Here is a 14,152-nt window from a genome sequence, read left to right as displayed (position 1 = left end):
TAGCCTGTAGCCTATATATCCAAACAAAGTCAGTTAACAGGGATTAACAATAGCCCGTAGCTTGCTAGATAACTTAAGCTAAGCTTTTCACTAGGCGTTATTCTAGCATTACTTTGCCAGAAACACAGTAGAGCTTTGGATCCATTCACGGAGGTTAAACGCAACAAATATGACTAGCTGTGTCTCCAGAGCGGCTCTGCCTCAAACAAATACAACTGAAAATCCAGAGTGGCCCGGTTGTTCAGTGGTTAGCAGTGTCGCCTGACAGCAAGAAAGTTCCTGGATCCAATTGCTGGTCCTGATCCTTTCAGTCTGGACTTTGATGGGTTTTCTTGATGTTCCCCATCGCCGCACAAGGACTTGCCAAGTCAAGTGGTTTGGAGAGACTTAATTGTCCATTTTGAAGACTAAAATGTCCATGTGGAACAGTACAAACACGAGTGTCTATTTGTGTCTAGTAAGTGTTTACATGACATAGGCTTACATGCCCAGATGCCCCATTACACCACACAGAATTAAACCGATAGTTATTTAACAAATGCAGGTAAAATAAAAAAAAATAAAATGTACACAATTGAAAACTTGCTTTGCGATTAATTTTGTATTAAATGATTGATTCAAATAATTGACTGTGCACAAAAATATGTCAATACTTCACTATGATGACACACTTTTTTGCCTGCTAGTTCTTTTCTCTGCATTTTACAGTCTGTTGAAAGCAGCGACTATAAATATGTGATAATTACCGTAACTTCCATATTAAAGACAAAGAAATTGTTAAAAGTAAAATTTGGATCACCAGCAAGAAAAACGGACCTAGCTAAATAGATGGGAACTTATGAGTCATGGCCAAGGGAGTGTAAAGGACAGAACAAGTGAGCCCTAAGACATTGAATTGGGAATCATCCCATTAGAGTCAGCGGTTCCGTTTATATCCATGATGACAGCAGATAATTTCAACAAACCACTTTTAAAGGATTCAACCACATATGTACGGCTGTTAACTGAGACACATCCCTCCAATATAATGTTGGTAAAGATGCTTTGAGATCAAGTTTACCTGCTGATGAGTTCCTGACAGGTGCACCACCCAACACAGCAAAGCCATCCAGGTTAACCCATTCAGGGTCTGAAAAATAAAACAAAGGCAAATGTTAAATGATGTACAGCAACTTGGCAAGCAAGCATACACATTATACAAATTTGAAAAAAGAAACTCAGATTTACAGAATAACTTGATGACGACATATGTAAGTGAACATTTTCTTTTTTCTTTTTTATGGTCAACTTTAAATGTCTGGAATTAGTTTTTCCTCTTATCAGTGAGAAAAGCTGTCCCCCTTCTCACCCCATGTGGTTCCTGTTAAGTCTCGTCTCACTGTAACAGCGGATGGCCAGTCACATTAATGGTATGCAAAAGAGCATGGTGTTATTTATTACTACTAATGCTGCTCTCGTGCTGCTGAGGGAACAACACTCGATCTGCAAGGAATTTCTGGAAAAGCAACAATTAGACGCTGCTCGGTCGCAAGAGAGTTATGACAAACTGCACCAGAGATGGAGAGACCACAAGGCCGCCACAGCACACTCTAGACGACACACACACACACTCACATCAACATGAAAGTATCACGATGCTTATGAGAATGCACTGACACACAAGACAATGCATGAGTCTATACTTGGATCCAGCCCATCCTCGACCACAATCACCAACAAACATACACATGTAGAACACAGAGCAAGTGACCACAACAGAGGGGACTGGATTAAAGGAGCTGGGCTGTGTTTGGATGTGGAAAAAAAGGGTTGGCTGCAGACTCTGAGCTGCTGATGAAGTATGGCTTTAAGATGCCAAGGACAGAGGAAAATGGAATAATGACAAAAGCAGACTAGACTGTGTCAACACTGCAAACTCTATAGAAACACAAGACTTGACTTGTGTTTTACAAGGCAGGATTAGGAGTGAAGGAGCCTTTAAGACCTACAAATAATGTCCTTCTTAAGCTTAAAATAACCTCTGTCTGCAGACGGTTGACTGCCGGTCACGCACGCCATCACCCTCAAGTGCTCTTTCTTTCTGTCTGAATGTCAAATTCGGATGACAAGACATCCAATGATGAAGTAATCCTTTGATACAAATCAATAGTACATGCATGCATACTCTTTACCCCCTTGGCATCTCTGCTTTGTACACAGCTTTGCTCATCCCGCTCCTTAGTCTTGGCACTTGTCTTGAGAAAGTGCAGAACTCAGGGATCTGAAGTTACTCCATACTTTACGTGAAACCTCACTTTCTTGCTCTCCATGCATTTGTTTTCCCCTAAATGACTTTTTTGGTTTGCAGTGTGACTTCAGGCCTCTAAGAAACATACTCATCAGCTCCCACTTGATTTCTTCACATCACACCATCTCAAACATCCTCAGAGAATTGTCTCTCGTCCTCGTCTTACTCGCCCCCCTGTCTTCTTAACTTTCTCCATGTTTCTGCCTTACCTACATCCTCCAGTAGATGCAAGCGACTGTCCTTTCCTTTAGTGAAGCGGTGCGACCTTGTGGGTTTGTTGGAGCTGATGATGAAGCGGTCCACAGGTCTTCCATCCAGATGAATAGAAGGCTGCCAGCTCTCTCTCAAGCCCTTATCCGCAGATGTCTGTTTCCCATTTTGTGAACGTAGGGGCTTCTCTGCTGCAAAACAAATGACGTCAGGATCGATTGAGTCTGCATTACGTTTATTTGAACAGTTATCCATCTATACCCCTTATCATAAAAGCTTGCTGCCCCAAGACACTGTCGCAGTACGCGGTTCTATGTTCAAGCTTATCAGAATCAAAACCTTTTATTGACAACTATGTTTTCACATACAAGGAATTTGTTATGGCGGGTGGTGCAGCATTGGACAGTAACATCAGCTCCAACAAAGATGTTAAACCTCTTGTTCAATGCCACCAGTACAATTTCCTCTTATCATTCTCGGCATTTAAAGTAACTTCTGATTCTGATGAAGCATAAACATGTAAAGCAGCAAAATGTTTTGATAGTTAAATATATATATAAGGATTTGCTGAAATAGCTGAAGGCTCAGGACAATAGAAAATCTTGAGTCTCCCTCTTGGCTAGATTTACTCTAAACAAAACAAAGAAAATGGTGCCACCACTGTGTTTTGGACAGAACTGCTTCTTTGATCTTCTTTTGGTTTGCATGCTAATGCAATGTAGGGGTGAAAGAACAGTTACACAACAGGCCAATGGTATACACACAGAGAATGAAGTAAAGCATTGAGCGTGACTGCAATGCAATATAATTTTATGAATTCAGCTTGTATGAAAGAAGAAAAGCTGCTAAAAGCTCCCACATGGGACTGAGTACAAGCATGGGAAATTAAAAACAACCACTTAATAATGGCCTTGTGTCTGAGAGTTGGCATGGATGCTGAGTCAACATAATTAAGGAGACATTTGTAAAAGCATAGTAAGAAAAGTGCTTAATACTTATTTACAACCCCGACCCACATAATACACATCAATGTATGTGAATTGCATTGTCTTGCTCTCTTTTAGCAGGTTATACAGTTAGAGACTCTTGTATAATGATTCTGCTGAGAGAACTAATTAATAGCATTAATTAATAATATACATGAACATGAAATCTTTGTTAAGTTACTACAATGGCTAAGCACAAGGAGGAGGTTAGGGGGGCCGAACCGTAACCATGATTACGTGACAGATAATGACTTCACACCAGCATGAATCTGATTGGATGTTTCTAATCAATTCAGCCAATACAAGACATATTTTATAGCTCGTACTTAATTAATGGCAGCATGTTAGAAAAGTGTTGCCTATTAACACATAACGGCAAATATAAAAACATTAGCATTTATTCAGAGCCTTGTTTATGTCCTCCTGATGGAGGTACATCCAATATTCACCTTCATTTAGCTTCACTTTTAAATAGCAGCTGAAAATGTGCTGATGAGAGCGCTGAGGTTATTGTATTGGACCAAAGGATGAACTGAAAAATGATAAAGTGCTCCAAAGAGCTGATGGGCAGAGTGTTGTGATAATGTGGTGAAGGGTTTATTGGCAAGCTGGTAATTCATCGTTGTTACAAAATAAATGTCAGTGTTGTCTGTCCGCATCCTAAACAGCTGGTCCTTAAGATTCTCTGTTTCTGCTCCCCAAATGTTTATAGCAGCTGTTTCAGTTTTGCGTCATCACAAAATGACTGTATCGCTATGAAATATTGTTGTTTGCAGGTGTGCACCCAGCTGGATTTGCACTTTAATTTTTCACTTTTAGAAATGATTATCTCGGTCAGTCCTCTTGTGCTGCAGTTTACAGATGGTCGCAGCTCTTCAGAGACCTACATTGTTGTCTCTCTATTAAGTGCATTAACTCCTTGCTGTTTCTGCTGTTCAGTTAGCACAAACCCTGAGATACAGACTTTGAGTGCAACTCTCCTCATTATATCCTCATTAATGCAGGGTTACAGTTGAGTAAATTGTATCAGCTGTTAGTGGCAGACTCCATAGACACAAGTCTGGACAAACTTCAACCACTCCTAGCCTGTTTTCAATAAGGCCATGTATTACGTAGGGAAGGATCTGCTCCTCTGTCCAGACATCATTCTGTGATTTGGCCTCTCTGGAAATGTATGATCCAAGGGCTAACCAGATATTTCTGATTAAATCAAGACTCCTTCTAGCACAGCATATGCATGATTGCCATCCAAGAATAAACAGTGTTGGAAGCCGTTAAGCAACGGAGCTGTTGTAACATCATAATCTTACAGAGGGAGGCTTGATTTCAGTGCGTTGCCATGGGAAACCCGGGCAATAATATAACATTAAAAGACGGACAGAGTGTGATTGAGTGAGACAAAGTATTAAGTATGTAAAGAATCAGGGCCTGAGGGTCATTGTCTTTTATTGATAAAATAAAGTGTGCGTTAAAGAGAGAGTGAGAAAGACAGACAAACGTGTATGTGCATGTGTACTTTGGTACAAGTAGTATTATGCAGGTAAGCCCTAAAGTCAAAGAACTCCACAAAATACTTGTGCTCATGCACCTGCAATGTGCTCCACTTTTACAAGAGCACCTTCTCACCTCACACTCCAAATCCCAAACTCTGACCCCCAGCTCACCGCTAATGTGTTTGACATTAACTCCTAAAAACGGTCTTCTTTCACAAACTTGCATCAGGATCAGCAGTGAAGGTGTGTGTGTTGAACGAGGTATGTGTGGACGGATTAACAATGAAGTGTCACAATATCAAGCTAAGACCGTCCATTCTGTAAGTTCCAAGAAACAAGACCGAAATCACCAGGCAGGGATCAACAAAATCTGATACTTTTGTAATTATCTATCTATCTTGTGTCTTATTTTGTATTGTGAGTGGCTGTCCGATGGAGAAACAAACAAACACACTTTTGATTGGTCAGACTGAGTCACGAAAGTCATCAACCACCCTTGACGTTATTTAAAGGGCTGGTTCACCCAAATATATAATTTATTAATGTATTATTGTGGGGCTCAAGCCTTGAAAACATTCAACATCAAAGTTCACTGTGAACAGTTTTCAGTGGAAATACAACAAATAGTCCCTATAAAATCACATTGACAGTCTATTCTGTAGAATGGCTGTGACAGTATCTAGTTTGACGGTCTGGTGATTGATGTGCCGGTGTGCCTATGGTCGTGCTCTCAGTCTGGAGTGTCAGCTTTATGACAATGTTGATCACTGGGAAGAGTTTACTGAAGGTCAGAGGTCAGAGGGACAGAGGTGCTACAAAGAATTCTGCAGCCCTTGGCAAGCTCTGACAGCAGATGCAATTATGTTCATAGAAGCAGCTCAAATGTATTTTTCCCAAAATGTAAATACTTCCCGAAATGTTGAACTATTCTTTTGACAATAGCGGCTCGGATCCAAGAAACTACGTGGGACTTGATTATATATCAAAATTAATTTGAGCTGCCTCTGTGAACATAACTTCATCTGGGTGGTGCTGTCAGAGCTTGCCAGGGGCTGCAGAATTCTTTGAAGCACCTCTGTCAGCATCGCTCTGACCTCCGACCTTCAATAAACTCTTCCCAGTAATCCATATTGCCATACAGCCGACACACCAGGCATCAATCACCAGACGCTCAAACTAGATTCTGTCATTTTAATATTGTGAGTGAAGTTCTATTAAAAAGGGAAATTTGACTGAGAGCACATTGTATTGAAAGCAACAACCTCAAGTGAGTAATTGTTTAACTTTGGAGGGTTACGTGCATACACACAGACCACATTACATGTGACATTTACCAACAGAAGCCGAGCATTTCAGTCTTGGTGGTCAAAAGCTTGAACCAACAGACTTCCCAAACAATTCAATTGCTGCATCGCTGATGAAGACTGACATCTTATGCTGTTGGTTTATGCTATATCTTCCTCCAAATCACTTGGTATGCTGACATCTACTGTGCTGTGACACGTATGCTCATGGCCCAGGTGGTACTTGTTTAAAACAACTGGAGCCGCACTAGAGATGACATCATGACACGAGACACGCCATCGCTGACAGGTTTGACAGGCAGCCAATTTGCAGGTGGGCGGGGGCACCGGGTCAGGCCATGTCAGGTGATCAAACAAACCCAGTGTTGTGGAAAATATGAGGAATATTTGATCTGTATCATATTTTCCCAACGCAAAGTTATGAAGTTCCTGCTCCTAAACGTTTTCTGTTAGATCTGTGACCGGGAGCTCCTGCAGAATTCCAGCATGTTAAGTGGAGCAGAGAAATTAAATTCCACTGGCCTGCAAAGACATGATTCGCTTTTTTCCCCTCATTCTCTGTCCCAATTACCCTCCACACTCAGGAGTTGGTGGACTGTGGCTGCATGGAAGACGTGAGATTATTTATTAGCCAAATAAACTGTATTTGCACTGCTGCTGCCTAGGTGTCCATATATTCCCAAGTGCCCAATTCCATCCATTTTTGTAAAGAATTTTAAACTAACAAGCTGATGACGTGTGAGTGGAGAAAATGAACGAGTAACACTTTCCTCTCCCTTAAAATCTACTGTCAAAACACCCGAGAGAGAGCTGCTCGGTGGCCTGCAGCAGTGAACTGTTCGTATTGAGTCACTCCCAGGTGTGAATGTCTAGGGGAACGAATGAGAAGCAGAGTGTTGCAAAATAAGTGCATGACCGCTCTGAAAAGACTTCCTAAACGATGGAAAAGAAAACACTGCAGACGAAAAGACCACAACAAGTAGCAGCTGCCTATATTCAGAGAAAGCAAAGGCCTCATGCACTAAGTGCTTACAGTTGAGAAGGAGACGTATAGAAACTTGTGATCGACTGAAAAAATAAGTGGACTGAGTATGTTGAATAAAAAGGGAGAAAATAAAGAAATGCTGGCTTGAAACGTGGCCTTTAAACTCAGTCAAAACCGTTGGCTTCCAAAAACCCTTTTGATATTTTGACTTTCTAGAGGATGTGGGCGTCTTCTCCTGAAAATGTATTTTACAAACACTACTGAAGAAACTTTAAAACATGTGTGCTGTGGTCTCTATGCCTGTCACCAATTGTAAATGCATTTGATATATCACCAGGCTGACATGGATACAAAAAAAAAAAAATTCTTGTGGGTAAAAAAAACATTTGGAATCACTTCAAATGTTTGGGAAAAAAAATGCACCCACTCCTCTCTAATAGTTGGTGATTGATATGCAACTCTGTCCAGCGGACCTTTGACAGAAAGAAAGCTTGAGCGCCCCCACCCATGAAAATGAATTTATCAGCCACACATTTGGCATGGTACTCCTCAGCAGAAAGCACAGCCTGATATTTATCATCATCTTCCAATTGTTGATACGAGTTCCTCCAGCATGTGCTTATGATGAGGTGAGGACTTGTTCCATGACTGCTGCTAAGAGCCCCCCCCCCCACACACATAAAGTAACAACAGTTAAAATACGGTCAAAGTCCTCATTTGCTGTTGTGGATCACTCAAACTAACTCTTTCACAACTGCCAATGATAAATCCAAAAACTCTAAATGAAATAGTTCAATGCACTATAAATGGCGACAGTTAAACTATTTTTTTTTTAACGAAAAAATGACATTTGCAGCATCTGGGAAAATGTTTATTCCTCACGCGCACAGAAATGGAAATGCACGTGCGCACCGATACTTTCTAGTGTTTTCTTTTCCTTTTAAAATAACAGCATCAACGTTCTGATTTAAAAAAACAAAACAACAACATTACATTTGAATGCACTGAAACTGACAGATTGCAGCAGAAAACGGATCAAATGTGATCACTTAACCACACGAGGAGAAAGCAGCATCGCCTCTGCAGTGATCAAACTGAATAACATTATAGGGCAAAGCATGCACTTGCGTTTCTGGACAAAAGTATACAAGTTTTACCTGCCCATCCGCATCTTGGTGCGCAAACCGTAACGAGTAGCGCCAAGAGCGTCCTGCTTGCGGCTACAGCCATATTGAGAGTGGCGCGCTACCGCTGCGGAGCGACGCACCAGCTGGATGCAGAGGGCCCTCCCCTCCCCTCCCGCTGCAGCTTCTGACGATGAACTCTCTGCTGCTTTATTTCTGCAAAAAGCTTTCAAACAAACAATAATGAATACCACACTCATACACCACTGCAGTCGATTACTGATTAAACTCTGAGGGAGAACAACGGAAATGAAGACGCGTGTGTTCATTGTTTGATTTTATGCAAACACGATGGTTGATTCCGTTACAATATGAATTCTTCTCAGATATTCTAAAGACACTTTTTAATCAAATTGACCAAATGTCTCCCTCTTCCGGGAGCCCCGCTGATTATATTCCAAAACTATAAGCTCTGGCAGGTGGAGGGAGAAATCAAAGGCTGCAGGATGTAAACCAGTGATAAGTGCCAGAATAATTCAGATATATGAGTTTTGAACATTATATCTCCACGATAGAGCTCTTTTATTTGTTGAGCACAAACCACCTAGCTTTTCTGATAATGTTTAGGAATGTTTTTTTGTTCTTCAGGTCGGTGGAGTTGCTTATCTAAAAACATGTATGCACGCAGTCCAGTTGCACCTGTTCTGTTCCGGTCTCATTCTTGCAGACCTGAACCACTTTAGGATCCAACATGTTCCACGACACCTTCGCTCCACCAGGTGTTAGAACGGGACTGTCTGTGCACAATTCAATTCTAAAGTCACTCGACCACTAGATGGAGCAACAAGACACGATTTAAGGTGTGCAATTGTAACGATTGTTATGAGAACTGGTGATATTCAGAAGCAGCAGTAGAGTTGAAGTTTCATCTCAGATGTCCTCGGTATACATGGGATTGAAATGACTGAACAGTATTTGTAGCTTTTGTTTGTGCTCCAATGAGGCTAAGAACAATGTATACATGCATATATAATGCACATGATGTGTTGCTTCTGTTAACACGTGTGAGATTGTGCCAGATGTATAGCTATTATAGTTCTGTAAGGTAGTGTTAATTATACATTTTAATTAAAATCTCTTTATCCTCATTACTTTGCCCATGCTTACTATCACACTAAAGTTGGAGAGTTTTCCGCCTCACCGGACATTGGAGGACGCTCTGCATGTCAGAGCTCTTGATGTTTCCAATACATTTTTTGGACTTGGCTGTAAAACCTCTTGACCTTTTTGTTAACAGCAAACTGACAGGAAGTTCATTATGAAATCTCTTTTAACAGTATCTCATAGCCCGGGGGTTAATTGATCAGTAATTCACACTGAAATAATATGCATGCATGCTAAGCAATTTCCTTTTTTATTGTTAATGATCTGTGTGTATGGGCTCATCATACAACATCAAGTGACAAAAAAACAGCTTTGATCACGTGTCTGGAGGTGGTTTTCCTCCAGACCAACATCTCCCTCTGTTGGTTGGAGCCTTTATCTACACTGGGGGAAAGATGTCAACGGCCAATTATTTATGGCCTCTCAAGCCAGAGTCTAAGGAGGTCAGATAGGAAATTGGGGCTTAAATAAAGCATCAAGTTTTCACCACACAGTAGCTGCTCTGTAAAAAATACTAGGGACAACTCAATCTCTCCAGGCTGTATTTGTTACTGAGAAAAAGGGCCATAATCAATACATGTGTCAGTTCTCATCTTTGAGGCCCTCGGGGGCCAGTAAAGTAACTGCAGTTTGTCTTTTTGATGTTGTCTCTGCCCTCAAAACCACATCATGAACTAATTACTAGTGTTGATTGAGTCTCTCGCTCTCTCTCACACTCTTTCTCTCTCTCGCTCTCTTTCTCTCTCTCACACACATGCTCTCTCTCTTGCACACTACTGCAGCAGCTGCACGAGTCAGCACAAAATGGAGTAAATTTTTTAAGTGAAACATATAATCTTATCGAAGCAGAGGGTTGTATCTTTCACTCGCTCCTAGCAAACCTGCAAAATGTGCAGAGACAATGTCTCACACACACACACACACACACACACACTCAGAGGGGGTCTCCTCAGGCGTCAGTTGGCTCAGTACAAGGTGTCCAATCTTGTTATATGCTTGAGGTTATTTATGTCAAGTCCGACTATGATTCCCCCGTGAGTTGGCATGATGCTTGCAATCTCTGCTGATATACTGTATCAACTTGGACTGCATGTAGCTGAGTTTAAGTTATATGATTAGTGTTGCGTTCCAGTTCTATCAGCTGGTTTACGTGATCTCTTTTGTCACACGGAAAGTGTCACATTTGTCTTACCATCCTCTCTTAAACATAACAACCACAACATATTTGTCACGTGTTGGTTCTACTATAGCTGTAATGTCTCGTTGGCTACATATTGTTTTAAGATGATTGCAACTTAATGGCAGCACTCTTGCCCAAGAAAAGTTTCCCCCTTGGAGACACCAACATATATTTTATCCTATCTTATCTTGCTCCTTTGGTGTATCTCACATACAGAGATGATGAATCACTGAGCCAGCTTTATTATTACACAATTGTTTTGTATGTTTCCCTTATTTTCTGGGTCGAGGGAAAGAAAAAGAAACATCCAATTAACTGTCTATGAAATACTATATGATCATTTGGGGGGATGTAGTTTGTGGTGCTGTTGAGCTGTATTCTGTTATACTGTACTGTTACTTTTCTATTATTTTGTCCACCTCATTTATGTCAAAGAAGGAGTGCACAATAATGGAAATCTCGGTGACACACTTGCTGAATATACATGTCAAAGGGATAGACTACATTGTCCCCCGGCATTCATTTTTGTGTGAGCAGATCATTTGATTAATCTGACAGGCAGTTTCATATCTCGGCAGGGCCAATAAACTGGGCCGATCTTGTCCCTTTGTCCGCTGGGAAACAGATCTTTTCCTTCGCTAAACATGTTGCATATTTCAAAAAGGCTTGGGCAGGTGTTCTCAAATATATATGTTAAGTGCTCCCACACATGGAAAATGCCAATGCCATATTGCTCTGGGAGGGCGTTGGTCTTTTAAATTGTACCAACATCTAGTGAACCAGGGATCCTTTGGGTACCCTGACTCTGTTTGGAAACTCTTGGCACAGCTGCCTCCCTGCTGGTGTTTCCTTGTTACAGATTTATGAATTACAACCAGCAGGTACAACATGGCGACATGGCCCAGCATCAGACAGGACCAACTGGCAAAGCTCATGTGACCCTGACCTTAATTTAGCCATATGGGGGGGGGGGGGGGGGGGGGGGGGGACGAGACGACGACGACGACGACGACTGTTTTTTTACAACGGTCCTAAATAATATGTCATTATTTATGACAAGCACTCGAATGTCTTTACTATCCAAACTCTGTATTTAGTACAACATACAACATTTAAATGTCTAAGAAGATGGAAATTACACTGGAATAGACTCTCCTTTATGAATATACTGCAACAATATCTGAATAAACTGACCAGGCAGTCTGCAGAGAAGATAAATAATATACATCTGATATAAAGTAGTCTAATGAATAAAGAAGACTTTTACTCCCTCAAATCCCAGAGCTGGACTGATCTTTCACAATTAGAGCATCCACCCACCATCCATCCACCCATCCATCCACCCACCATCCATCCATCCATCCACCCATCCATCCCCACGCTGAGGCTGAAGCGCACGCACCCCCGCCCTTCCTGCACGACGAGCTGAGTAAAACCAAGTGGCAGTCCGGAGATGTGCGAAAGACCCAGCGGCGGCGGAGCACGGAGCGAGAGGAAATGTTAACTGGAGCATATCATTAATTCGCTATTTTTGTTTTCGTTTGTTACAACAACAACAGAACATTATTCTACATGCTGCCCGTGTGGAAAACCATCAATGTGTCCAGGCGCAAGGAGAGGACCGCCTAAAGATCGTTGAACACAGATTGCACCAAATCGGCTCAAGTTTTTATCTTTCCGTGTGGGGTAAAACTCCTCGGACCAGTGTGGACTAATGATGGCTCTCATGGTTCACCTGAAGACGGCCGCTCACCTCCGGGGGAAAGGGGACAGGATCGCCAAAGTTACATTCAGAGGTAGGACAACGTGTCTGAGTTGTAGCCTGTACGTTGTCGGTGTGCTGTGCAGATTGGATGTATGCTTCCCAAAGTGATCATAATGATCAGCGGTCCCGGTTGCGTAAAAAGTTGCATGCGCTCTGATTCATGCATCAATGTGCTTCTTATCCGAGGATGGAAACTGGATCGGTCTTAAAAGTATAAGAAAGAGAGTATCTATAACTCATTAGCCTATGCGACACAAAAACCCAATTTTGCTTATATAATAATTTGGCATACTCCCCTCTCACAGTCAGATCATGAATGAAATGCTTAAAAGTACCACAGAAATAAAACTGCATTTGACAAAAGAGGTTTACACTCCTGTTAATGATAATTAATGATGTTTCATCACAGCTAAATCCAGTTATTTTTCCCAACTGTCAGGACATGGACTGAATTGTTAAAATATAAATTATTTATAATAGCCACAAAAAGCTAAAGCAATGTGTAACCGTCTGTACATCCCTGGGGATATAGTGCCAGTACAGTGTTTTCTCATGTGTTGTTACTTGATAAGTCCTTTTACTCGTAAATCAATAAGGGTGAGAATGCAGTATTGTATGTATGACTAAGCTGGTGGCATTGATGACTGAAGAAGATGTTGGAGGTGGGCGTCTCCTTCATCATACCTCAGATAATTTCTTTTGGCATTTCATAACTCCCGTGGGGTCACCAGCCCAACACCTGATCGGCTCTGCTTCTCCTACTGTTCAGAGGAGCGAGGGATCGCTGCAGGATTGGAGGGGAATTTGGAGGGAGTTCAGAGGATTCATTCATCAACATCAAACGCTTCTTTCTCTGAGAGAGAGAGTCAGGAAGAGAGAGGCGTGTGTGTATTCCAGCTCCTTGGATCGATTAGTCCACTCTCGTGCAGATGCCAGGTGTTCAATCACACCCAAGCTCTCATCAGACTCCTGCTGAGAGCATCGGTTTTGTGTGGAATCTTACAAGACCACCACCCCTTCTTCCTCTCGCCACTACTGTGTGTGTATGTGTGTGTGTGTGTGTGTGTGTGTGTGTGCGTGTGCATGACTGTGTGTGAGTTGCATAGAGGATGGCTTTCAGTGTTGTACTGGAGGGAATTCACCAGGGTCTTGATAGTACATGAACCGTATCATCCAAGTCAAGGATGAGGTTGTCTGCTCTTCCTCCCATGGGCAAACTGTCAGCACAGCAGCTTCAGTTCATCTGTTTTCACAATTGTTTGCCTAAACAACGATGTGTGTGTGTGTGTGTGTGTGTGTGTGTGTGTCTTTTTTATCCCATGTTCTGCCCGATAGTATCTTATTCAGTCAGTGCTGATTTAAATTCTGGCGTTAGACAAATGTGGCTTTCACTGATTCTCACTGAGGCCAATGTCAAACACATAGTATATGTAAAAAGAAAAAGCAGTGGCTACCATAAAAGATTTGTAAATATCCACTAGATTCATTATAGGGTGAGTTAAAACGGACAGGGTCACATATATTGATAGTCGTTAACCAGAAAAACAATGTGACCCCGATAAATCCACATTGCCTACTAGTTATGGAGAGAAACACAGCTTTTAATAGCCGTGATAGTGTGAACCTTCGTGTCATGGTACTGTAGCCTATGCTG

The 14,152-nt window shown here is 41.7% G+C and overlaps 2 protein-coding genes across 2 annotated transcripts in view; one reads left to right on the top strand and one right to left on the bottom strand.

Moving 5' to 3' along the window:
- fndc1 (fibronectin type III domain containing 1) overlaps window positions 1-8,495 on the bottom strand; it is a 30,295-nt gene extending 21,800 nt beyond the window's left edge. The window contains exons 1-3 of the mRNA XM_034527871.1: window positions 8,423-8,495; window positions 2,497-2,688; window positions 1,061-1,129 (exon numbers count right to left, since the gene is read on the bottom strand). Coding sequence (XP_034383762.1) covers window positions 1,061-1,129; window positions 2,497-2,688; window positions 8,423-8,495 — 334 coding nt within the window. The remainder of the gene's footprint in view (window positions 1-1,060; window positions 1,130-2,496; window positions 2,689-8,422) is intronic.
- A 3,955-nt stretch (window positions 8,496-12,450) lies between these two features.
- The window catches only part of otofa (otoferlin a), a 60,874-nt gene continuing 59,172 nt past the window's right edge, over window positions 12,451-14,152 (top strand). The window contains exon 1 of the mRNA XM_034527568.1: window positions 12,451-12,529. Coding sequence (XP_034383459.1) covers window positions 12,451-12,529 — 79 coding nt within the window. The remainder of the gene's footprint in view (window positions 12,530-14,152) is intronic.

This window comes from Cyclopterus lumpus, chromosome 24 (assembly GCF_009769545.1).
Source record: "Cyclopterus lumpus isolate fCycLum1 chromosome 24, fCycLum1.pri, whole genome shotgun sequence".
NCBI classification, from domain to species: Eukaryota; Metazoa; Chordata; class Actinopteri; order Perciformes; family Cyclopteridae; genus Cyclopterus; species Cyclopterus lumpus.
This window is presented reverse-complemented; position numbering and strand designations above follow the sequence as displayed.